This window comes from Ceratotherium simum, chromosome 22 (genome assembly GCF_057802395.1).
Source record: "Ceratotherium simum simum isolate JZ-2026a chromosome 22, ASM5780239v1, whole genome shotgun sequence".
NCBI lineage: Eukaryota > Metazoa > Chordata > Mammalia > Perissodactyla > Rhinocerotidae > Ceratotherium > Ceratotherium simum.
The window spans coordinates 24,465,046-24,488,595 of NC_141921.1; the positions used below are offsets into that span (position 1 = coordinate 24,465,046).

Below are 23,550 nucleotides of genomic sequence, written 5' to 3' on the forward strand. Positions count from 1 at the left end.
CTCCAGCGCTGTGAGACAATGAGCATCTGTTGTTCGATGCACCCAGTTTGTGGTACTTTGTTACAGCAGCCCTAGGAAAGTAATAAAGCACCCCCTTGGTAAGGAAGAGCGTCCTCATTTTCAGAGGAAGAACTGAAGCCCAGAGAGGTAAAGTTTACAGCTGGAGATCACCCAGCTAGAGGTGGACGAGCTGAGATTTGAATCCAGGCCTCTCTGAGCCCAACGTCTACCCTCTCTCCATTCACTGTGTGGCCTCTCAGGAGCAGAGCTCAAGATGAAAAGGGAGGTGCAGTTGAAAATGAGCCCCCATTTATCACACCCGAGTCCCGGTGGAGGGGCCAGGTCAGAGTGGTCTGATTATGAACAGCTCATTAAGTAAAGAGCAGTGAGCTTTTGAGAGCGACTTTTTAAAAAGAATCGACTTTTATTTATAGTGACGTTCCAGTCATTAATTTTGAAGGAAGAAAGCCCAAAGCAGAAGCAGGTTCATTAAAAATTTGACATTAGTAATTTAATTAAATTGGGTCTTTGCGTCTCGTTGCGGAAAATGAAACGTTAGTTCTACACCAGTTCTCAGCCCATTTCCCCTGTTTGGCTTCCTCCCCTCACCTTAGCTTGCTTTCTTCTCCAAATGTTTACCTGACCCGCCCCTCCAACCCCCAACACTCACAAACACACACACATCACAGTCACTGCCTCTGCTGCAAGCCGGCAGCGTGGGATCATGGGAAATAACAAGGAAGCCCACGGCAGGATCATGGGAAATGCCAAGGAAGCCGGCAGCGTGGGATCATGGGAAATAACAAGGAAGCCCGCGGCAGGATCATGGGAAATGCCAAGGAAGCCGGCAGCGTGGGATCATGGGAAATAACAAGGAAGCCCGCGGCAGGATCATGGGAAATGCCAAGGAAGCCGGCAGCGTGGGATCATGGGAAATAACAAGGAAGCCCGCGGCAGGATCATGGGAAATGCCAAGGAAGCCAGCAGTGTGGGATTATGGGAAATGCCAAGGAAGCCAGCAGTGTGGGATCATGGGAAATGCCAAGGAAGCCAGAAGCATGGGAGCATGGGAAATGCCAAGGAAACCAGTAGCGTGGGATCATGGGAATTGCAATGGACAGGTTGATGGAGGTAAATCCCTTCATCTGGGCCATCTGACTTGTCAGAGGTAGAGAATGGGCAAGGAAGAGCTCTTCAGTCTTTAAGATAACTCTCTCACAAAATCATAAGCCTCTTGAAGGCAGGGACCTTCTTTGTCTAGTTCAAGAGCACAGCAGGCCCGCAATAAGTTTTTGTTGCGTGAAGGAATTAATACACAAATGAGTTACTCTCCCAAACAACTGGCTAACGAACACACAAATATGTCCCTGCGAGGGCCAGGCACTGTGTTAGGTTCTCAGGATACACCCTGGACCAGACCAGGCCCCTGCCCTCTGGCCCTATGGCCCAGTGGAATGATGACATCTGCCATTTTTTGAGCACCTACTATGTGCTGGGCACTGTGCCAGGCTTACATCTTTTATTATCGGTAGCCTCCTCAACTACTAGATATTATTGTTCTCCTTTGTCAGTTGGGGAAACTAGGGCTCAGAGAGGTCACATGACTCAAGGCCACAGAGTAAGACAGTGACCGCACCTGGCTTCAGACCCAGGTCAAGCTGGTTCCAAAGTCTGTTGGTTCCCTCTGCACCGAGCTGTCTCCTCCTGGAGGAGGAGGAGGAGGAGAAGAAGAGGGAGGAAAAGACTTCTTTCTTCATTTCTGAGATCATCAGGACTGGCAGAGGGGGTCCTGGAAGATAGCAACTTGGGCAGGAAGAGGGTATTGCAAGGGCCTGGGGAGCCCTCTAGAATCCAGGCTGTCCATCTCCACTTCTTCATCTTTATTCCTCATCACTGCCACTCTCACCATCTCACTGCAGGCTCCCTAGGCTCCTAGGTTTTCTCTGGCCTCAGGGCCTTTGCACATGACATTTTCTCTTCCTGGAACACACTTTGGCCTAGCTAATTCTTACTAATCTCTCAGGATTCAGCATAGATGTCACCACTTCCAGGAAGCTGTCTCTGACCACCCCAGACTAGGTTTGGTCCCCTCCTGGCCCCTATCCCATCATAGCACAGCATACCTTTAATGGCGCACATCTCCCACTGGACTGGGAGCTTAGATTCACTTGTGTTGAGCTCACTGTACGCCAGGCTCTGTCCTACGCATTTTACAGACCTTAACTCATTTCATTCTCACAACAACCCAGTGACAGAGGAGGGGACTGTTGTGATCCCCATCTTACAAATGAGGAAACTGAGGCACAGAGAGGTTGAGAGACTAGCCCAAGGTCCCACAGGTAGGAAGCCGTCAGGCAGGGATGGCAACGCAAGCACTGTGGCTCTCGCGTCTGTACTCACCACCACCCTGCTCCAATAAATCATCGCTGGGTGAATTAATGAAGAGGTACTTGGATGGCAGTCCACATGTGGCTGTGACCCCTTGTCCTTATCCTTTGGGGACATCCTGGAATCAGGGCGGTGCTAGTTCCAACTCTGGGGAGAAAGGCAGAGGGCAGGGGAGCTGGGTCAGGTTGAACAGGGACTCAGGCACAGAGCCCCTCCCTCCTGGTTGGCAGGTCGTGATGCCCAGAGCCTCACCAAGACCGTTTCCGCTGGATAATGAGTGTGCACGCGCAGCTGGCCACGATGGCTTTGGCTCCGGTCGCACACCGTACACCATATTCTCCAGCTCCCTGTTTCCCTTTTAAACGGGTCAGTCGGATCAGAACTCAGGCTCTAGTCTCCCCACCTCACTGCGTATTCCAGCGCTAATGACACCTTCAACTCCACCAAACCCGCAGACACACGTGAAGGGAAGGACATCGGGTGTAATGAGCACCTGCTCCATGCCGCGCTCTGTCCCTTCCGTGGTGTTTAGTGAGGAGTGCGGAGTCTGAAATCAACCAAACCCGAGAGATGGAGTGATCTCCCTGGGGCGTCTCGCGTGATGGGACGGACATAATTCACGCCCAGGGCTGCACAGGAGCAAAGGCAGGAAACCTGGATGTCTGGTTATAAATCGCAGGTGTGGCTCCTTCTTAGCGTGTGACCCTGGGAATACTCAGGGCCTGGGCAGCCTGGCGAGGGCGAGCCCCGTCCTGCAGAGGGAATGAGACACAGGGAGGAGACTTGCCGGGGGAGGTGCTGCTCGGAAGCAGGGTGCGAGGGCTGGAGCCCGGCTCACGGGCTGCGTCTCTCCCTCTCCTCACAGTTCTCCCCAGTCACACGTGTGGGAACCCCGGGCGGCTGCCCAACGGCGTCCAGCAGGGCTCCACCTTCAACCTCGGCGACAAGGTCCGCTACAGCTGCAACCCCGGCTTCTTCCTGGAGGGCCACGCCGTGCTCACCTGCCACACGGGCTCTGGGAACAGTGCCACGTGGGACTTCCCCCTGCCCTCCTGCAGAGGTAGGTGGCCAGAGAGGGTCTGATGGGGTGGGTGGCAACTGGGAGGGGATGCCGGAGCTCCCAGTGGGACCCAGTCTCCGGTGGGGAAGCTGCGCCCTCCACTCCAGCAGCGCGTGGGGTACCCACTATGGGGAGCCGATGTTGGAGGGCATCGAGGGTCCCCAGGTATTCTAGGGGCTTCTCAGGTGTGCACTCCCTCAGTCTCCTTCCCTTACATCAGCAAACTTCTTTTTAGCCAGTCTGCCCTCGCCTTCTGCCCTCTTGTCTCGGAAGAAACATTGCTTCTCCTCCCCTTACAGACCCTCTCTCCTCTGGTGCCGGGGTCTCTCTCCCCCAGCTGCTTTTCCTACTGACCTCACCCTGGCAATTATTCTCTCTTCCCTATAAATTCAACCTTTCCCCCTATTTAATGGTGTTCTCCTTTCAGCTTCCAAATATGCTCAAAACCTCTTTACCCCAACAGTCACCTGCCCACACACACACACACTCCACCTCCCTTCAATGCTGCGTCTGCCCCAGCCTCCCAGCTGGGGTGGCCAACCTGTCCTGCTTCCAAGACTTTCCCATTCTAAGCTCTGAAAGTCCCACGTCCTGGAAACCCCCTCAGTCCCAGGCAAACTGGGACGGTTGGTCACCCTCTTCCCAGCCTATTTCTTGTTGACCCCTTCCCCCATAACCAAGCTTATTTCTAAAATAATTTCCCATGCCTCTTATCTGATGATAAACATAGCACATGGACATTTTTAAGTGATCTTAGAAAAGACAGAAAAGAGTAAAGAAGAAACAAAATTTACCCATTTTAACCACAATTTTCATGTATTTCTTTCCCATCTTCTTCTAGTACATATTGCACACATGCATATATTATGAATATGTACATAATTGAGATTACAATGCATATAGATGTGTTTTAACTACCTTTTTAAAACTGTGGCATCACAATATAGGATTTTGCCACACCAGCCACAGTGCCCAGCATCTTGAAAGCTCCATCAAGCCTTGTCTCTCCTCCTTACCTCTCACCTCTTATTAACTCCTCTGCAGGCTGCCCTTTGCCCCCTGTATTCTGCATCATGTTGCCAAATCAGAATTGTTTGGGTCCTTATGTTCCTTGACCTCTCAACAACCTTTTGCACTGTTGACCAGTCTTTTCTTCATGAAACTCTCATCTTTAAATTCTGTGGATCCCAGGACACCCAGATATAGGTCTGGGAGGATCATTTCAAGGAATTGAGAAATGATTGTAACAAGTAGCTCTCCTTGGGTTCAAGTTTGACCTTTCTCTCAGAGGAAGGTTTTCTGTAATTACCATCAAAAGACGAGAAGCAGTGCCCTCCTCCCACCACATGCGCACACCCTTTTTACTGTCTACACTCACGGTGGAAAATATTTTGCATGTATATCTCTTCCCTTCTTCCCGCTTCCCTGGCAGACATAATGAATTGATCATTGGACCCTTTCCACTTGAGTCCAGATACAGCTGTGAATTCTTTCCCAAAAGGCAAGCCACAACCAATCAATCTGAGTTGCTGCTTAACTCCATGTTTGTTTTGCTCTCCTCAACCAATAGTACCAGCCTCATCTGTATTGATCCTTCTTGGTGGAGCCCAAGGGAACTAGAGTCTCCTTTGCTGCCTTCCTAAGTCCACTCCTCTCAGGCCCCATTTCTTTTTTTTTTCAACAGCAATTTTTTTTTTTTTTTTGTGAGGAAGATCAGCCCTGAGCTAACATCCATGCTAATCCTCCTCTTTTTGCTGAGGAAGACCGGCTCTGAGCTAACATCTATTGCCAATCCTCCTCCTTTTTTATTTTCCCCCAAAGCCCCAGTAGATAGTTGTATGTCATAGTTGCACTCAGACCCCATTTCCAACTTGAGGCCTGCCTCTCTTCCTGTGATTGACATCAGGAATGACCCAACCAATCAGGTGAGACCTTGGCTTCTACACACAGGTGTATGGCCCTGAGTGGCCTAAACACGACCTGAAGCTGCTGTATCTGCCCTTCCTTATGGCATCCCTAACCGTCCCTGCCCAGGGGATATCACAGGTTAACACTCTGACCTTCCAAGGAAGGTGTCAGAGTTGTGATGTGATACCAGAATATGAAACATGATAGTGAATTAAATCAGGTATTTAAGTTGTGCAATATAAACAAATTCTCTTTCTTCTTACAGTACTATAAATGTCATACTCTTTTAATTAATGCAAAAATTAAAGACAAAAGTATCAGAGGCAGAGGGGTGTCACCCTGTCCTGTGAAGTATAATTCACATCAATGTCCCATCCCCATATGGTAGAAATCCACTATCCCTCCCCATATCTTCGGGAACCTGTGTCAGCTTTAGCTTCCTCTGACCTTGAACGTACCGCCTTGCCTCACCTCCCTTAGTTCTGCTCTGCCAACTTATCAAGAACTTGGCCCATTTGTCTTGACCCTCCCCAAAATAAAAACAAAAATAGAAAACAGAAACCACTAACAGAGGTGTTTGCGTGTAGCGCACTCTCTATTGAAGGTTTGGGGCAATGCCGGGAGTTTGCATCTCAGCAAAGCAAAGGGCTTAAAATCAAAGTCTGAGCCACCTGGAGCCGCCAAGTCTCTTGGCCTCTTCTCCCTGGAAGTGTCTCCCTGGCGTCTGTCTTGGCGGGCTCAGGCTTCCCCTGTGGTGTGCGTTGCACCCTCTTCTTTCTCCGGCCTCCTCCCCTTTGCTGCCTCTGGCACTGTGGCCTCCTTTCAAGACTTCCATCGATTACTGCACAGGAGCCTGGTTGCCCCGTGGCTTTGCCCATCTCCTTACAGGCTAATGCCTCGCTTCCCCACCCCAGCTATTTAGATATAGGGTGGCATTTTCCAGAGCAAAGAGAGCTGTGACCTGAAAGAAACTCTGGGGCTGTCAAAGTATCTCTTTCATTAACCCACGAGTTAAAGATAAGTGATGAGGGCCGCCTCATGGAGGTCTTCCTTTGCCAGCGTGGGTCAAGGCCTCACAGTCCAGTGTCTGCACGGCTGGGCGTGGGGGCAGCGAGGGCTGGCCTTTCAATTGGCTGGAGTGGGCGGGAGTGATGGCACTCCCCCAGCATTCACATCACAGCAGTCGTTCATGGGCATGGGGCGTCTTTTGGGGCCTGACTCTCTCCTGAGTCTCTCCCGATTCTCTTTCAGACTCTCACATGTTCAGGATTCTTCCTCTCCTTCCCCTTAAATGCTGGAAGGCCCAGCGTGGCCTCCTCTCTGGGAACGTCTTGCATCTCTTGGAATCTCTCATCCACTCCATGGCTTCTCATTGTTGCTTGGGGCCACTGTCCGATCTCTACCTCCAACCCCACCCTCTGTCCTAAGCTTCAGGCCCATAGGGATATCAGACACACACTGAACCCTCCCTGGAGTGTGCTTCAAATGGGGCACGTCCAAAACTTAAGTCTTTCTGTTTCCCTACACCCGCTCTTTTTGCTGCCTTCCCCGGGTCGATGAAGAGTGTCACCATCCGAGGTGGCCAAGCCAGACACACCAGTGGCATCTTATACTCCTCACTCTCTTTGCTGTCTTCATCCTCAGTCACCGTGTCCTGGTGAATCTCCCTCTGCACTGGCCCTCCCCCTTCCTGCCTCTGCCGCTATTCAGGGGGCCCCGGCCGGTGACAGTCCAGGCCCTCTCGTCTCTCACTTGTCTCACCCCAAAGTGTCCCTCACTGGGCAGCCATCCTCTGATCCCCCACCCCACACATCCCAATCCATTCTCCACTGCTGGAGCAAACGTCCTAAGACACAGATCTGACAGAATCACTTGTTGCTTAGAATTCTGGCGGTGGCTCTTCATCACTGACAGGGTCCAGTTCAGACTCCTTAGCATGGAGCACAAGGCACTTCTGAAAAGAGTCCCAGGCCGACCATTCTAAGTCCTCTTTACGTAGCTTCCACTTTAGCCACACCAGAGAATGCTCCCTTCTGGAACACACCAGGGAAGCCAGCTGAAGATGTCAAATTTTGCTTTGAGAAGGCTCTGAGCCCCAGTGCCTGAGGGGCCAGAGATGTGGCTCTCCCACTCTCGGGGCCCCCAGGGCCTCCTCCCCACCCCCTGAGCTTCAGGTCCATTTCTCCATTCTAATTCACCACAAGCTGCAAGAACAGCCTGAGAAGCATCCTCAGTATTGTCAGTAATTTTCGGAAAGTGATTTTCCAAACTATCCTTCCTTAGGAGGCCAAGCCAAACAGGAGCGGAGCGTGCTCCTCACATGCCGTGCCGTGCCGGGAGCCGCAGTCATGCCAGAGTTAACGGGTTCATACTCAGGAAGGATTAAAACCTTTTAGCCTCTCTCCCTCTCATGTAGCAATCTGAAGGGCTGGCATCTGCAAGTGGATAAACCTTATCCACTGGGCAGTGGTCCGTAAATATTTGCTGAATGACCGATGGCTGGATGGGTCTAATTCTCCATCAGGATCATGTAGGAATACAAGCCCCAAAGGGAAATTACTGGCCTGAGTTAGCCCACCCGCCCAGCAGCTCTGAGCGACATGAGCTTTCTGGGTTTGAGGCTTCCCGGAGCAGGTTGGAGGGCAGTGTGCCTCTGCTTCATACAGGAAGTGCCATGTCCCTGGCTGAAAGGTGGGCTCGGTCTGGGGACACAGCTCAGACTAAGGGGGAATAGGAGCCAGCTGGGATCAGGGGGCAGAGCAGGTGTGAGGCTGACCTCCAAGGAGGCCCGTCCCAAGGCTCCTGGCCCATCAAGGCTTGGTCCAGCTGGCGGAGGAAAGGAGGCAGGGCCAGTGATGTCCCTTCACTTTGTGTCACTCTGGGCACCTTTTCAAAGGCAGAGGTCCCTGGGAGACTGAGCTTTGTGCAACCTCTTTGATCCACAAGAAGGAAGACATGTGGATTTCAGCAACTGGCCTCTGACCTGTGAGGGGCGTTGGCCCTGGATCAAAGAAGGCCGCCCGGGGGAGGACTGGGTTCAGATGTGCTGGGGGCTGAGAGGCAGGTGGTGGAGAGAAAGAAGCCTGAGCAAGAAACGCCTGGCCTCTGAGGTTCAAGCCAAACCCTGCAGGCTGCCACCAGACCTGGGGAAGCAGGCATTTGGTCTGCAGAATCTTGGACAGCGAGCACTGAGCTGCATTCCAAATTTCCTGGCCCCAGGTAGGGGAACCTGCAGAATGTGAAACAAAAGCAGTGTGTCAGGCATGGAAAGAGCACAGAGTCCGACAGGCCGAAGTTCACCCCTGGCTGTGCCAGCTCGTAGCTGTGGGTCTCGCTGTGGTGGTGTGCTGCTAAACCTCTCTGAGTTTTAAAGTGGGGACATGAGTGGCATACTTACAGGGTTGATTACTTACCCATTTGTTCGCTCAGGATTCAATGACTTTTTATTGAGTGCCTACTGTGTGCCAGACAGTTGATCCACTCATTATTTATTGACTGCCTATTAAGTGCCAGATATTGTTCTAGAAATAGAGAATTGCAGTGATGAACAAGTCAGACCAAAATCCACGATCTCATGGGGTTTACATTCTAGCAGCTGGGAGGCAGAAAACAGACAAAAATCAAACAAATTCCAGAACATGATAGGAGCTATGAAGGAAATAAAGTAGCTAGTATGAGGAAGGGTACTTTAGATGGCACTGTCACGAGAGGACTCTCTGAGGAGGTGACATTTGAACTGAGTCCTGAATGACAAGAAGGAGCCTGTTATGTGAAGACCCGGGGTAGTGCATTCCTGACAAAAAGAACAGCAGTTGCAAAGGCCCTGAGGCAGGAGAGAGCCCGACATGTTAGAGGCACAGAAAACAGGCCCATGTGGCAAAGCAGAGTGGGGCAGAGGGCAGAGGGTGAGGATGGGGCTGTGGTGAAGTAGGGCAAGAAGTTTGGGTTTGGTTCTAAGTTCAGGAGAGAGCCAGGGAAGAGTTTTAGGCAGAGATATGGTGCGATTTAACTTAAATTTTTAAAAAGATCATTCTGGATGCTAGAAGGGAGAGGGATTGTAGCTGGGCAAGAGGCGCAACCAGGGACCAGTTAGGAGGCAGTATTGCAGGCATGCAGGCTGGAGATGATGCATCCCGGTGGAGGGTGGCCGTGGTAGAGATGGAGGGAAGGGGGTAGATTGGGGCCATGGTTTGCCGGCCTTGCTGGTGGATTGGATGTAGGTGCTGATGGAACAAAGGGTCGAGGTTGACTCCTAGGCTCTTTCTGGTGTGCTGGCCAGGTAGGGATGCTGAGGCCCAAGATGGGGGTGCCTGGGACAGGGAGCGGGAGGTGTGTGTCCCAAGGAGAGTCAAGAGAGCTCATCTTGTCCAGGTAACGTCTGAGATCCCTGTGAGACATCCAACACCTGGAGGGGGTGTTAATTTTGTGGCTGGGGGCAGTTCTGAGCTAGAAAGAGATCTGGGAGAGGGATGAGACCCTAAGATGACAAGGTAGATAGCAAGGAGGGTCCGGGCACTGCATGCTGGGCCCCGTTGTGCTGATTAATTACACAACGTGCAGAAAGCACCAAACACCAAGCCAGGTGCAGTGTGGACCCTGAGTGATTCTGAGCATGGAGCCTTGGCATGGACCACAGCTCCCAGAAACTCCCAACTGCAGGGTTCCTCTACTTCCACGGGGATCACTAGGCCTTGTCCTGTCCCCTTTGCCATCACTATTACTAGAGCAGAACCGCTCAGAACGTGGCTCTGGAGTCTGACCATCTGGATTCAAATCCTGGCCCTGCCACTCACACCCACTAGCTGGGTGACTTTGGGCTAGCTACTCAACCTCTCTGTGCCCCAGTTTTCTCACCTGCAAATGAGAATAATAACAGTACTTAACCCGTATGGTAGAAGTGAGCTTGAGTTGACAAATGCCAAGCACACAGCAGAGGGCCTTGTTCATAGCAGTGACTCCATGAGAGTCAGCTGTCCTTGTGATTCTGACTGCCACTGTTAAGATACTATTATCTCTATTACAGGCGAGGGAACTGAAGCCCAGAGAGGTGAGGTACTTTACCTGTGATCACACAGCTGGAGGGTGGTGGAGCCAGGATTCTGCCCAAGTCCACGTGCCTACCAGCCATGGTCCTGACCACCCTTGTCTACTGCGGGCAAGGATGATGGCCTGTGACCTGAGGAGGAGACGCGTGATGACGCCGTTACTTCTGGAGCTCCTCCGGCTGGGTGGTCCAGGGCCTGAGAGCTTGGCGTCTCGTAGCTGCCTCCCCTGCACGGGTCCACCAGCCAGGGATGGCCCGGTCTCCTGCGGCTCCCCCCGACCTCCTCTTTAACTTGTCCCATGAGCTCTTTAGGAGAGAAGCTCAGGGAAAGGGCCTGAGGTCCTTCTGCAGGGCAGATACCGCTTCAGGGTGGGGCCAGGGGCTGCTTTCCTTCTTATGAAGAAGGCTGGCTCACCCACCTCCACCTGGGCCTGGGTAGCTGGGCCCCCACTTTGAAGGCAGCACAAAAGCCCTACCTCAGGCCCCTGAGGCAGAGGAACGGGGACCAGGAGGAATAGTCTGGTGCTTCCAGCATCCTGCTCTAGCCCATGTCAGGAACAGCATGGCAGCAGCCGAGGCCTGAGAGGCAGAGAAATAGGTAGGTAATGACGTGGGTCAGGAGTCAGAGTGTCCTGGATTCGAATCCGCGCTCTTCATTTAGTAGCCACGTGACCATGGGCAGGTTTTAAAAACTCACTGAGCCTCAGTTTCCTCGTCTGTCAAATGTGGATGATATAACACCTGTCTCTTCAAGCAGTTTGAGGATTAAATGAGAAAATGCAGGTGAAGCATTGAGCACAATGCCTGGCCTATAATGAAAGCTCATCAGAGAAGTTATAGACCCAAATACCATGTCCTGTCTACAGTCGTCCCCGCAGAAGGATACCTTGAGGGGCGGTATCCACGGAAGGAGTCTGGAGGTGGCAAAAATAGCGATGCTCTCAGGTAATTGGCAATTTCTTAATTTTAAGGAGGGGTGTTCCTGATAAAGCCAAGGATACAGGGGCAGCATCCTGAGCCCCCAGAGAAGGGATTGATGAGGTTGAGCAGGCTATTGGGGCCCCAGCCAGGGACGCAGAGCTACATAGTACAAGAAAACGGGGACACTACGGCTTTGGGGAACTCATGCCCTGATTCCCTCAGTCTTGCTCTTGAGTTGTAAGATGGCGGCTTCTCCCCCAGGGCCTAGTGGGATTTTCACTTCCTGGTAAGGGAGGAAATCAACAGAAGCTCAATACCAACAACCCCAAAGCTTCCAGGCCTCTGAGATTGTGCTCTGGAGTTGACCTGAAATGGTGGGGGAGGCATATGATGCGGCTTCCCCCATCCCCACCTGAAATTTGTGAGTCATGGGAGAGTTAACAGACGTCAAAGAAGGCTGAGGGATAGCTCTCTAAAATTAAGTTAATTGAAGAAATTTCAGGGGACCTTAAAGTCGATCATAAATAAAGTCGTAAACTTGGAAAGGCAGCTATCAGCCTAACGCACCTGCACCTTAGAATATACATGACTTAATGGCGGTGCCAAACACCCATTGCCAGGGAAGGAGAAAGTGTAAATTAATATTTCAGGACTGTGGTGTCAGCTGAAGGTTATGTTTTATGACTCTGAAGTTGTAACCATGAAATATGATGCCTTGTTTAAAGTGGGAGAAAATCTCCAAACAACTTTTACAGCATCTTCAATCAAAACAGGATGGTTCAGGAACAAGGGTGTCAGAGGAGCCCGAGAGGCGGGGAAGACGCACGCGGCAAAGGTGCCATCTGCAGAGCAGACTGGCGGCTCTGGCCACAGAGTCTCAAGCTCCCGAGTCCTCAGTTCTGGCACAGTCTGGAAGTCATTGACTAACATTGGGAAGTTTGAATATCTCAGGATGGCTTTGCTGTCAAGCAGAGAGGTGTGATGTAGTGATGAGACCACAGTCCCGGTGCCAGCGAGACTGGAATCCAGACTGTGCCACCTACTGTGTGACCTTCATAAAGTCACTTAACCTCTCTGAGTTTCAGTTTCCTATTTCATTTATTTATTCATCAGATATTTATTGAGTGCCTGCTGTACACCAGGAAATGTAGTAGAGGCTGGGGACGGAACAGACATGGCCCCTGCCCTCAGGGAGTCTACTGTCTAGATATTAAATAAATTACATAATTGATCAATTAATTACGGGAAAGTATGTGGTGCTCTGAAAGCATATGGTGGGGAGAAGGGGTATTCTATTTCTGGAAAGAATCTTGAGGGAGTGACAGTTAGACTGGGGCCTAAAGGCTTCTTTACCCCTTACCCTACCAACGAGGTAGGGAAGAAGTTTCTAGAAAGAGAAAATAGCACTTTCAAAGGTCCTCGAGCAGGGAGATGCTTGGCACATCAGGAGAGGCGAGAGGAAGCCGGTGTGGTGGCAGGAAGTAGGTGGCAGAGACTGGGGTGAGGCGAGCCCCTGTAGGGTCCTTGTCAGCTTCGGGGTAGTTGCCTTTATCCTGAGCGGCAGCGGGAGTTATGGAAGGTTCTGATGGAGATGGGTGGCGACATCAGGTCTGAGCTTTCCGGATCACTCGGCCTCTGGGTGAGGAATGGGCGGGCGGGGGCAGGAGGGATGCTGGGAGACCGGGGGAGGCCTCACGGCTGGGCGTGACTTGGAGCCCAGCTGGCGGTTGGCGTAGAGTAGAGCAGGTGCAGTGGAGACAGGAGACCGAGTCAAGGGCCGGTTAGAAGGACGGGCAGGGTCACTGGCTGGGTGTCGGGTGCGGGGGGAGCTGAGGATGTCCCCCGGCCTCTGGCATGAGGCACAGGGTGAAAAGTGCTGACTCTCTCCAAGACAGGGAGCTCCGAGTTCAGTGGGAGGCGAGGATGAGGACATCCTCGTCAGTTGAGGTTGAGAACAGTGTAGGGTATCTAGTGGGGTTTCTAAAACGGGAACTAGGCAGGAGATGGTGGTCCTTCTCTCTCCCCCGAGACCTGCTTTCTCTCTGGCGTTCCCCGCTGATGCATTGTCCCCCTAGATCCGCAGGCCAGGTTGAAGGAGACGGTGGACCGTGGGCCTGGTTAGAGACTTCTCCACGCAGGGTAGCTGGGGCCTGCTTGGTCCTCAGTTCTCAGAGTCCCTGCACCCCTGACGCTGCCCCCTCGCTTTTTCCACCGCGGAGCTCCCCTCCCCGCGGACTGCTCTCTCTCAGCCTCCTTCCAGGCACCTTTGCTTCTGCCTGCTGCTCATTAAAGTGTCAATTCTGGCCCCGGCCTTTCTCCACTCCCATGAAGCGAGTTCCTTCTTCGTCCTGCTGACTCCTGGCCTCTCAGGCTCCAGGCTCCGGGTCCTGGTTACCCCTCAGGAGCTCACACTCAGCATGGGGGTGGGGAAGGGCAGAGGAGGAGGGGCCCTCACTGTCCCCAGAGCTGCCTCTCCTCTGGGGCCCCTGTTCACTGGAACAGCATCATCGTCAGCCCTGGCGCCCCGTTAGAGACCTCGGCGTCCTCTTCCCTCCTCCTGTCTTCACTGCCCTCTCCAGGGTGGAGACCACGACCTCTTGCTTCTCCCCTAGCCTGGCTCTTGACTCTCTTCTGGTCCCTCTCTTCCCTCCCGCTGCCACTGCCACTGGTTCAGGCCTTGATGACCGGAACAGCTTCTTCACTGTTCTCCTCACTGCTGGTCTCCTCACCTGCCACCCTCGCCACCCCCACGCCACAGCATCCGGCCATCATGTGGACACCAGAGTCATCCTTCTAGAACAAGTCTAGGCTTTTACTCCCTGCTGAAAAGCCTACAGAGGCTCCCCGAGACCTGCAGGGGAGCATCCAACCCCTTAGCAAGACCGTCACGGCCCCTCTGAGCTCATCTCTACCCTCGCTTCAGCGTCCACCCCCACAACTCTCTCGTGCATCCTGCAGGTTCACCGCGGGGGAGAGCTGGCCGTCCCAAGCACGCCGTGCCCATAAGGCCCCCTTCCTTGGAGTGCCCTGTGTCCTCTGCCAAGAGCCCCTTCTTTTTTCTCCCCCCAGCACACTCCCACTCCTTTTTCACCATGATTTTCCTAACCTTGGGTGCAGTCAAGATTAAGCCATCGTGGCTAGAGGTGTAGACGGTTCCACCTGTGTAGACAAGGCCAGTGTGGGACTGTTGGAAACCAGCAGGCCCAGGGCTTGCTGGGAAGGACATCGACAAATCTCCTGCTTGCTGCCTGGCTCCTGTAGCTTATCTCTCTGGTAATGGTCACGGTGAAGTTATTTACATCAGAAGGAGACAAACTCTGCCTCTGATGTCAGACTTCACAGCCTCCTGCCAGAGGGACACCCGGGGTGGAAATACCGTGCAACCTGATACGACAAATAAACAGCACCATCGAACTGGATTTAAAACCAGGCAAGGAAATCTGCCTACCTTCCCTCCCTCCCCCCTTGCGGGGGCCTGGGCACCTGGACTGGGGGTAGCAAGGGAGGAAGGAGGAGGAGGCGATGGAAACGCAGCTCCCTCACTTGGCATCCAAGGCCCTTTAGAGTATAGCCCTTGCCTTCCTGCCCCCCCGGCTCTGCCATCTCTTCCTTTCCCTTAGAGTTCAGGCAGCCCTGACGGTAAGTCCCTACACACACCACACCCACCACTTCAGCTGCCTGGCTCTCGCTGTTCCCTCTGCCCGGGACACCCTCTCCCCTGAGCCCGCCAGGCGGTCAGCTCTCAATGGAAGTGAGTCCTGCCAGCTCAGCATCCAAAACATAGTCAAACTCTGACTGCATCTCACTGGTCCCAGCCACCACCATCTCTCACCTGGACCATCGCAGTAGCCTCTACAAGCCCTGCTGCTTCGGCCCTCGTCCTCTATGGTCTGTTGTCGACACAACAGCTCGAAGGATCCTGTTAATACACAAGTCAGACCATGTCATCCTCTGCTCAGAGCCCTCCACTGGCTTCTCCTCTCACTCAAGTAAAAGCCCAAGCCCTAACAGTGGCCTCTCAGGCCCTCCATGGGGCTCGTCCCCTGCCGCTCTCCTCCTGGCTCCCGCTGCTCCAGCCCCTCAGGTTTCTTGATGCTCTTCAACTGTGCTAGGCCTCTGCACCCTGTGGCCTGTGCATCTGCTGTTTCATCTAGAATGCTCTTCCCCCAGATAACCACGTGGCTTCCCCTCTCTCTCCTTCAGGTCTTTGCTCAAATGTCAGCCTGTCAGTGAGGCCTTCCTGACCCCCCTTCTGAAATGTCCATACCCCACTCCCAGCACAGCACACTTGCCATCTTCCTGCATTTACTGCCACCTCATTTAGCAGAGGGTTTACCTGTTTATCTCGGAGATGATCTGTTTCCCACTGATGGAACGTGAGCTCCGTGAGGGTAGGGATTTTCCTTGGTTTTATTCACAGATGAATCCCCAGCACCTAGAACAGTGCCTGACATGTAGTGGGCACTCAGTAAACATTTGTTGAATGAATGAATGAATGGATAGGTGGGTGGATGGATGCCTCAACACAAGTGTTGCCTCCTCTGTGAAGCCTCCCCTACGTCCATGTGCCATTGCTGTGCCTTGACTCCTCAGGTATAACAATTCTGGGGGCACTGCATGTTTGCCTGGCCGCGCCCACTCTAAGAAACACTTAGGGGCAGGGACGAATTCAGGCTTTTCATGATGTGGTGCTGGCCCTCGCCCAGTGTTTGGCACACAGTAGGTGCTCAGTGAATGGATGTGGGGGGGAAACATTCTGAGTGTGGCCCCTTCGGGTCTGTGCTCATACCCAAGAGCTGGCATTTAGAAATGGGTTTATCCTCTTGACATAGATCTTGACCCTGTAGAATGACATTAATAAGAATAGTTCAGGCCACTGAAGGAGCTCAGTTTTATCTCCATCCCACGTTGCTCTGTGTATCCTACTGTCTGCTCCATCTCTCCTCTAGGGCGTCCTCCCCACACTTGGCCCTGGTGTCCACACTGATCTCCGGGTTGCTTCCACACCACAGGGTGCTCCCCGCCGCAGGAAATGGCACTTGTCATCCATCCAGATGCTCCTGCTGACACCAGAGTTCATCCCTCCCAACTCCTAAGTCCTGTGGATTCTATTTCCTACATATCTCTCCAATAAGTCCTCTTCTCACCATCCCCACGGCCTTAGGTCTGATCTCATCTGGCCTCACCTGGACTTTGGTGACTGTGTCCTACCAAAAGCATCCTGCCCACCCCCCGACTCAGACCCCCTCCCTGCCACAGCCACAGCCACAGCAATCTCTCCGCAATGCACACGTAACCATATTTCTTCACTCCCTTTGATCCTCAGGATGAAGTGGAAAGAAAAGGAGAACTTAGCGTATGCCAGGCATCCACCTTATGCCAATCACTGGCTCATGCTAGGTACTGTCACCTTAATGATCCCATTCAGTCGTCACAATATACCATTGTACAGAGAAGCCAAATGAGACTTAGAGAAATAAACCCCAGGTCACATGGCTGGAAAATCCTGGAGCCTGAATTCAAATCTAGACCTTACTGACCCCAAAATCCATTTTCTTCCCAATATAGTCTGCTGTTTCCAAATCTTTTTGGTCCAGTGTTCCCTGTCATGTGGCTCCTCCTACATTTCCAGTACCATTGCCCACCCCTGCTCTCTGTTCACTCTGTGATAAGCTGTCTAGAGCTACTCATCTTAGACAGGCCTGTGCTTGTGTGCTTATGACATTTGGTTCCCTCTTCTCTGAAATGCCCTTCCCTTTTTCTCTATCTAGTGAACTTCTATTCATCCTTCAAAACCCAGCTCTAATGGCACATCCTCTGTTAAGCTTTCCCAAATTTACTCACCCAAGCAAAGTAATTTGCTGCTTTATCTTTGTCCTCAAAGTGTGAACTGTACTCCTGAGAGAGAGAAGAGTGTATTGGTTAAGAGTGTAGGCCCTGGAATCAGACTGTAGGATTAGAATTCCAGCTCTTTTAATCACTGTGAGCTGTGTCACCTTTGGCAAATAACTGAATCTCTTTGTGCCTTGGTTTCCTTACCTGTAAAATGGGAATGATACTTCATAGGGTCATAGTAAGTATTATATGAAATAGATAGAGTAGTTAGAATAGTGCCTGGCGTAGTTTAAATACTCAATAAAAATTAGCTTATATTATTGTTTCTCTGCTGCCTCTGATACACATTTCAACCCTGATATTGCATTTTTCCTTTCATTGCATTTTAGTCCATATCTCTAATATAGCATATGCTAAGTGTATGATAATCACTTACTTGCATACAGGCTCCGGGAGGGTAGACTTAAAAGTTTGGACAACTCCCCCTCAGTCACCCAGCTAGTGGGCAGCAGGGGAAGGATTCAGACTGAGGTCTGCAATCATTCAAAAGCCAGTGCTCATGACTATCATAGGTCTGAGCATGTTCCTCGGATCGTTTTTTCTCAGTATCAAGTCTCAGCTGGAATTTAGGCTGAAGCAGCATCCACAGGAATGAGGAGAACATGGTCCCCGCCCTTGGGGATTCCCGGCAGAGCTCAGAACCTAGAGTGGAAGACAGACATGTGAACAGGTCGCTCAGACAGCGTGGAGTACAGTATCCGAGGTCGGACACGTTGCTGCGGGAGCACAGAAGAGAGACCAGTTACTAAAAGCTTGGCAGAGTGATGCTTTACCAAAGGGTGGCATTGGAGCTGGGTCTCCAGGCATCAGAAGTGTTGCTGGACCAAGGGCATCTTAGGCAGAGGGCACGGTGTGAGCAAGGGTGGGAGGTCTGACCATGAACAGTGCTGGAACAGAGCTGGCCTGGGTACAAGGGGCAGAGGAAAGATTGCGGAGGTCCAGCCAGGCTCTGACGGACCTGGAATGCCCCAGTGAGTTGTCCTGAGTTTTTGTTTTGTTCCATCACATCTGAGGTTTAGTGAGATCTGGAGGGAAGAAACATCCTACTCACCACAGTTGTGACCGTGGAAATAAATGTGACAGCTGAGTTCTCCTTCCTTCCTGGTCATCACGGAGTATAGCAGTTAAGAATGTGCTCTGAATGGCAGAGTCCAAATCCCAGCTCATTAGCTGTGTGACCTCAGGCAGGTTACTTAACCTCCCTGTGCCTTGGTTTTCTCATCTCTTCAATGAGGAAATTGGTAATAATATCTAAATCTAAATAATTCTAAATAACATCTAAAATTCTCAGAACAGAGCCTGGCATATGGTAAGGGCTATGGATGTGCTTGGTATCATTATTATTAAGCCAATTCAGACTAGGATCTTGGCCCCTCCTGTCTGTACATCATGTTCCAGGACGCTCTGTGCCTCTCATGGGTGAAGCTCATGACGAGTGCCAGGGCCTGGGAACCAGACCAACTCACGTGAGCCTCTTGTCTCTGTGCCCACAGCGGACGATGCCTGTGGCGGGACCCTGCGGGGCCAGAGCGGCATCATCTCCAGCCCCCACTTCCCCTCGGAGTACCACAACAATGCCGACTGCACGTGGACCATCCTGGCCGAACTGGGAGACACCATTGCTCTGGTCTTTATTGACTTCCAGCTGGAGGATGGTTACGACTTCCTGGAAGTCACTGGGACCGAAGGCTCCTCCCTCTGGTAAGCACACTGTCCCCACCCCTCCCCCGTCCCTTTGAATGTGGCTTCTGGGATGCTCCACGTCCTTGGCGCCTGGACCTGCAGCTGAAGGCCCCGTGGCTGCTGCCTGCACCCATTGTGGGAGAGTTTTCTCTCACCTCAATAAGAAATCACTGCATATGTTTAGAGCCGGGGTAAATTTTTACAGTGATTTTGGTATCCGATTTGAAGCATGTCCTTGCTGGAAAATTTTACAGTGGGCATTGGTCGAGTAACTTGCGTTAAGACTGAAAATGTTCTGGTCTCAGGATGTGGACAGGGTCTCAGTGACGTGATTTGAAATATTGTTCCATTTCTGGAAGACATATTCATAGCATCCAATGAAGTTGGAATAAAACCTTAGGTGGCAATCGCTTTTCCCACTCCCAGGTCCCTGAGACGGGAAAGGCACCATGTCTCGGTGTCTGAAGGGCAGGGCTAACCCTCTCCCTATCGTCCTGGCTTTACAGAAAAGCACGGGCTTTTCTTTGGTGCGCTCCACCCTCCATGGAGACTCTCGATGCTCACGGGTTCAGGAGGAGAGGGGTGACTGAAGATTCACCAGCCTTGGTGGCTTGTAGTCTCCCAGACTTAGACCCATGGGACATGCCCAGCTGAGGTTGGCGTAAGGAACAGTTCAGCTTGTCGTTTGAGTGACAAGCCTTGAGGGTGGCAGTGCAGTGTTTAGAACACTCTCTTGGATGTGCCTTGTGGCTGTGTGATCAGAATGAGGGCATCAGGCCACCTGTGTCAGCACGTCAGGAGCCAATAGAAGGATGTGTCCAGATGTGCTTCAGACAAGGCGGGGCATCTTTGCAGCCTTCATTGCTGCCCAGTGCCCAGGAAGGCAGGGCTCAGTGCCTGGGGACGAGGGCAGAGGAGGTGTCATTGTGGACTCTGAGTGAAGCATCAGGAGGGTGGCTGCAAGAGTCCAGGAGGGACAGTGCCTAGGAGAGACAGAGACACAGTGGTCAGTGGGGCTGGGGAGGAAGGGGGGAGGAGGAGAAATCGGGAGGCCAGGGCACATGTATTGAACACTCTTTTATACCAGGTCATGCTACGTGGTAGATGCACCAGTTGAGTAAGACGTGGTCCTTTGAGGGCGAGAAAATCAGACAAACCCATGGTAGGAGCAAAGTATGACTATTTGAGAGGGATAAAGTGGGAACGGACTCCTCCCAAGTATAGACTCTGAGATTTGGGGACCAGTATGGCCCGGAGAACTCAAATTTACCGGTGCAGCAGAAGGCGAGCTGACCTGGGAGTCAGAAGACCTTGGTGTCACAAGCTTGTCGTGTAAACTTGGCCAGGTCATTTACCACCCTGGATGGGGCATTGAGAGAAACACATGTGAGCCGAAGACTAAAATTGCCGTGTGGACGTTGATGCTCTGTAAACGCATCTAGGGGCAATGGCTGGGCATTTGGAGCTAGCAGTTGGGGTGAAAGTCTAGATGACCCTTCACTGAACTGGAATCCCAGTGACCTGCCCAGCCTGAAGACCCTCTGTCCCCATGCCTCTTTTTGTAAAATACCTATTTTTCTGATTGAAATATAATACATATGCTCCTTATAGAAAACATGGAAAATATTAAAAAGTATAGAGAAATGAAGAACAAGCATTAAAATTTTGTTATATTCCCCTTTGGCCTTTTTGCTTCACCTAGATCAAGCTATCTGGCTATTTATATATATTTTAATATTACAAAATTAGTATCTTAAAATATATCTGTAGTTATGTATTTTTAACTTCTCATTATATCATGAAAATTTTTTCTATATCATTACAGATACCTCTAAAACACCATGGGTGTGATAATAGTGTTATTTATTGAGCATTTATTATGAATATGTGGCTGGCTGCTTCTAAGCTCACAGCTATAATTTCATTTTATCTTTATAAAAAGTCTATGAAATAGGTAGCATAATTTGCCTCCTTTTACAGATGAGGAAAATGAGGCCCAGGGAGGTTATATCTCTTGCTCGAAGTCACACAGCTAGTAAGGAGCAGAGCTGGGATTCAAGCCCGGGTTAGTTGGACCTGTAAGCCCATCTTCTTCACCACAACAGCACACCACATCATGCTACACCTGTGGAGGATGTTATGGCTGTGTGGCATTCCCTCGTAAGACTGACATAGTGTACTCACCAGATCTCTTGTTAGGTTGTTCCCAACTTTTCACTTCTATGAACAGATACCAAGATGAATATCCTTGCCAGTTCCCTCTCTTCCAATCCCAAGGCCTCTTCGACTCACTTGTTCATCCGTGGGCCCAACGGCCTCCCACAACTTCTACCTCCCCCAGGTGTGAGTCTACACATCGTCCAAACTTCTCGAGTGAAACAAATCTGAAACAGTATTCCTTTTCCTATTAAGTTACTCAGTGGGGAAGGAATTAAGCAGAGGAAATCATTAGGGGAGTCATTCAGAACCCTTTGCTCTAAGATTAAATTATAATTATTTACAGGGTGGGCGTTGCCAGTGCCAGGGAGGATGCGTTTCTCGTTCTAATTTATACTTGCATAACAATTGTGGATAAACAAACTTGGAGGATCAAGACATATGTGTAAAGAACTCGCCCTCTCCCCTGCCCTTCTCCTATATGGGTTCCTGGATTCCGTGAAAATGTGATGCTGCTGGTTTATGAGGATACCGCCTTTATCAGCATACATTAAAATTTTAGGATGTTCTCTTGAGTTCTGTGCCAAGGCAGAGAAAAACAGCAGATCCTGTTAGAAAAGATGAATTTGAACAACTGGGCATCCCTTCCCCTCTTGAGAAGACAGAAACACCTTTGAGAGAAAAAATTCACTACCTCCCTTACCAGATAGCAGATTCCCACTGATCCAAAAGGAGGGGATGGCATGGAATGTCCCTGACTCAGTTTCCACACTCTACTCCTCCCCTAAGTGGGATACAAACAAGACAGTTTTAATTAGGGGTTCCAGTTGTTTGGATTTTATGGACTAGTAATATTTCCAAACAATTGGGTGAACATAGGGTTGATAATTTTTTGTTTTGCCACATAGGGATATTAGAAAAAAAACCCTACCAACTCCCCAGAACATTATTTCATAAAACAAAGGACGAGTCAAAGCCAAAAATGTGGCAGGATAGAATCAATTGGCAACCTTGCACTGACATAATGAGAGACAGCGGTGGAGGAACACACATCAGCAGCGGTGTATGCCCATAACTACAGAGTCCCGTGATATATGTACAGCAGCCAGTGGACTGCTTCTTCCTCTTTTGCTGGTCCATGACTGGCCTCTGGGAATCCGGCAACACACGTTTTGAACAGAAAAAGGCTGTTACTGTGGTGAGCACTGAACCCTGTAACTCTGACTTGTTGAGAGATTCCCAAGTATTGTAGACTTACTCTCCCTAAAGTTAATTGCTGTTTTTGTGTGTGATTGACCATGAGCAAAAGCTGGGTTTGAATTGACTGAGAGTTACAATCCAGACAGTATATTTGGTATTACACACACACACACACACACACACACACGGCCAAATCACCCCTGACACACACCCCTCCAAGTCACCGCCATATACACTTCACCAAGTCAACCCCCTTACACATACATGCTTCTGTCTCTAGTTCTCTGGACTCAATTTAGGGCCTAGATTTTCTCACTGATCCTTCTTGGGGGTGGTGGGTCTTTGTTCTGCTCTGGCCCGATTAGTTGGCTGTGACCTCCATGGACCCCCATTCCTTTCCCTCAAAGTCTAGGAAAATTCTCTTGTCGTTGCTCAACTTCTTCATGAGGGCTCTGGACTTTTCAGAGGGCTGGGACCGGAGGATGCAGAAGACCGTTTTAAAACCCGGGGTTCTGGATCCTTGGAGAGTATCCGGATCGTGTTATTGTAATGAATAGAAGTGACTGCCAGCCCATTTCAGAGCTGGCCTCTCCATTGTGGAGAAAATCAGTGAATTAAAAGCCACTGAGAAGCCACTAGACCCGGAATCTCTCCCCTCCTCCCTCTGCCTCATGCTCGACACTCTCCATTTGAGTCTCTCCAGGCTCTTCCTCTGGGCTACGAGGAAGGAGAGAAAGCCAGGTGTCCCCTCCAAGAAAAGGAAGAGGTCTGTGCTGTCCCTCCAGGATTCAGCATTGAGCCTGCACCTTGGCATCTGACCAAGGACAGAGCAAGCTTGGGAGTCACATAGGCTTGGGCTCAAAGCCCGGATCCACCTCTTCATAGTTGTATAATCTTGGGATATTTACTAACCTCTCTGAGCCTCAGTTTCCACATCTGAGAAATGGGCCCCATCGTACCAACCTAGAAAGGGTGTGGAAAGGGCTGAACGTGTCAACTGCTGCCTGGCTTGTAGGAGGTGTAATTCTCCTGGGATAGGGACCAGAGTCAGGGGCTCACTCTTTGAGGGACAAAGGGCAAGATGAGGCATCTCCAGCAACTCAGAGCCTCATCAGCCCTGTTCTTGGTGATCCCACTGAGGCCGTCTTCCCAGCCTGCCAGCCCAGTGGCATCTCACCAGGCAGAATGGCACAGCCTGATCACTCCGGCTGATCCAGCTCCCAGGGAATTGCCTGGAAACCCAGGTGAGGGGGACTGGTAGAGAGCCCCTGGGTCAGACTGGAGGATGCCCTTG

The 23,550-nt window shown here is 51.2% G+C and overlaps 1 protein-coding gene across 2 annotated transcripts in view; it reads left to right on the forward strand.

The window, feature by feature from the left end:
- Window positions 1-23,550, forward strand: part of CSMD2 (CUB and Sushi multiple domains 2) — a 604,641-nt gene that overhangs the window by 193,201 nt on the left and 387,890 nt on the right. For both annotated transcript variants that reach the window (XM_087446344.1, XM_087446345.1), the window contains exons 4-5: window positions 3,254-3,448; window positions 18,710-18,917. In XM_087446344.1, coding sequence (XP_087302470.1) covers window positions 3,254-3,448; window positions 18,710-18,917 — 403 coding nt within the window. The remainder of the gene's footprint in view (window positions 1-3,253; window positions 3,449-18,709; window positions 18,918-23,550) is intronic.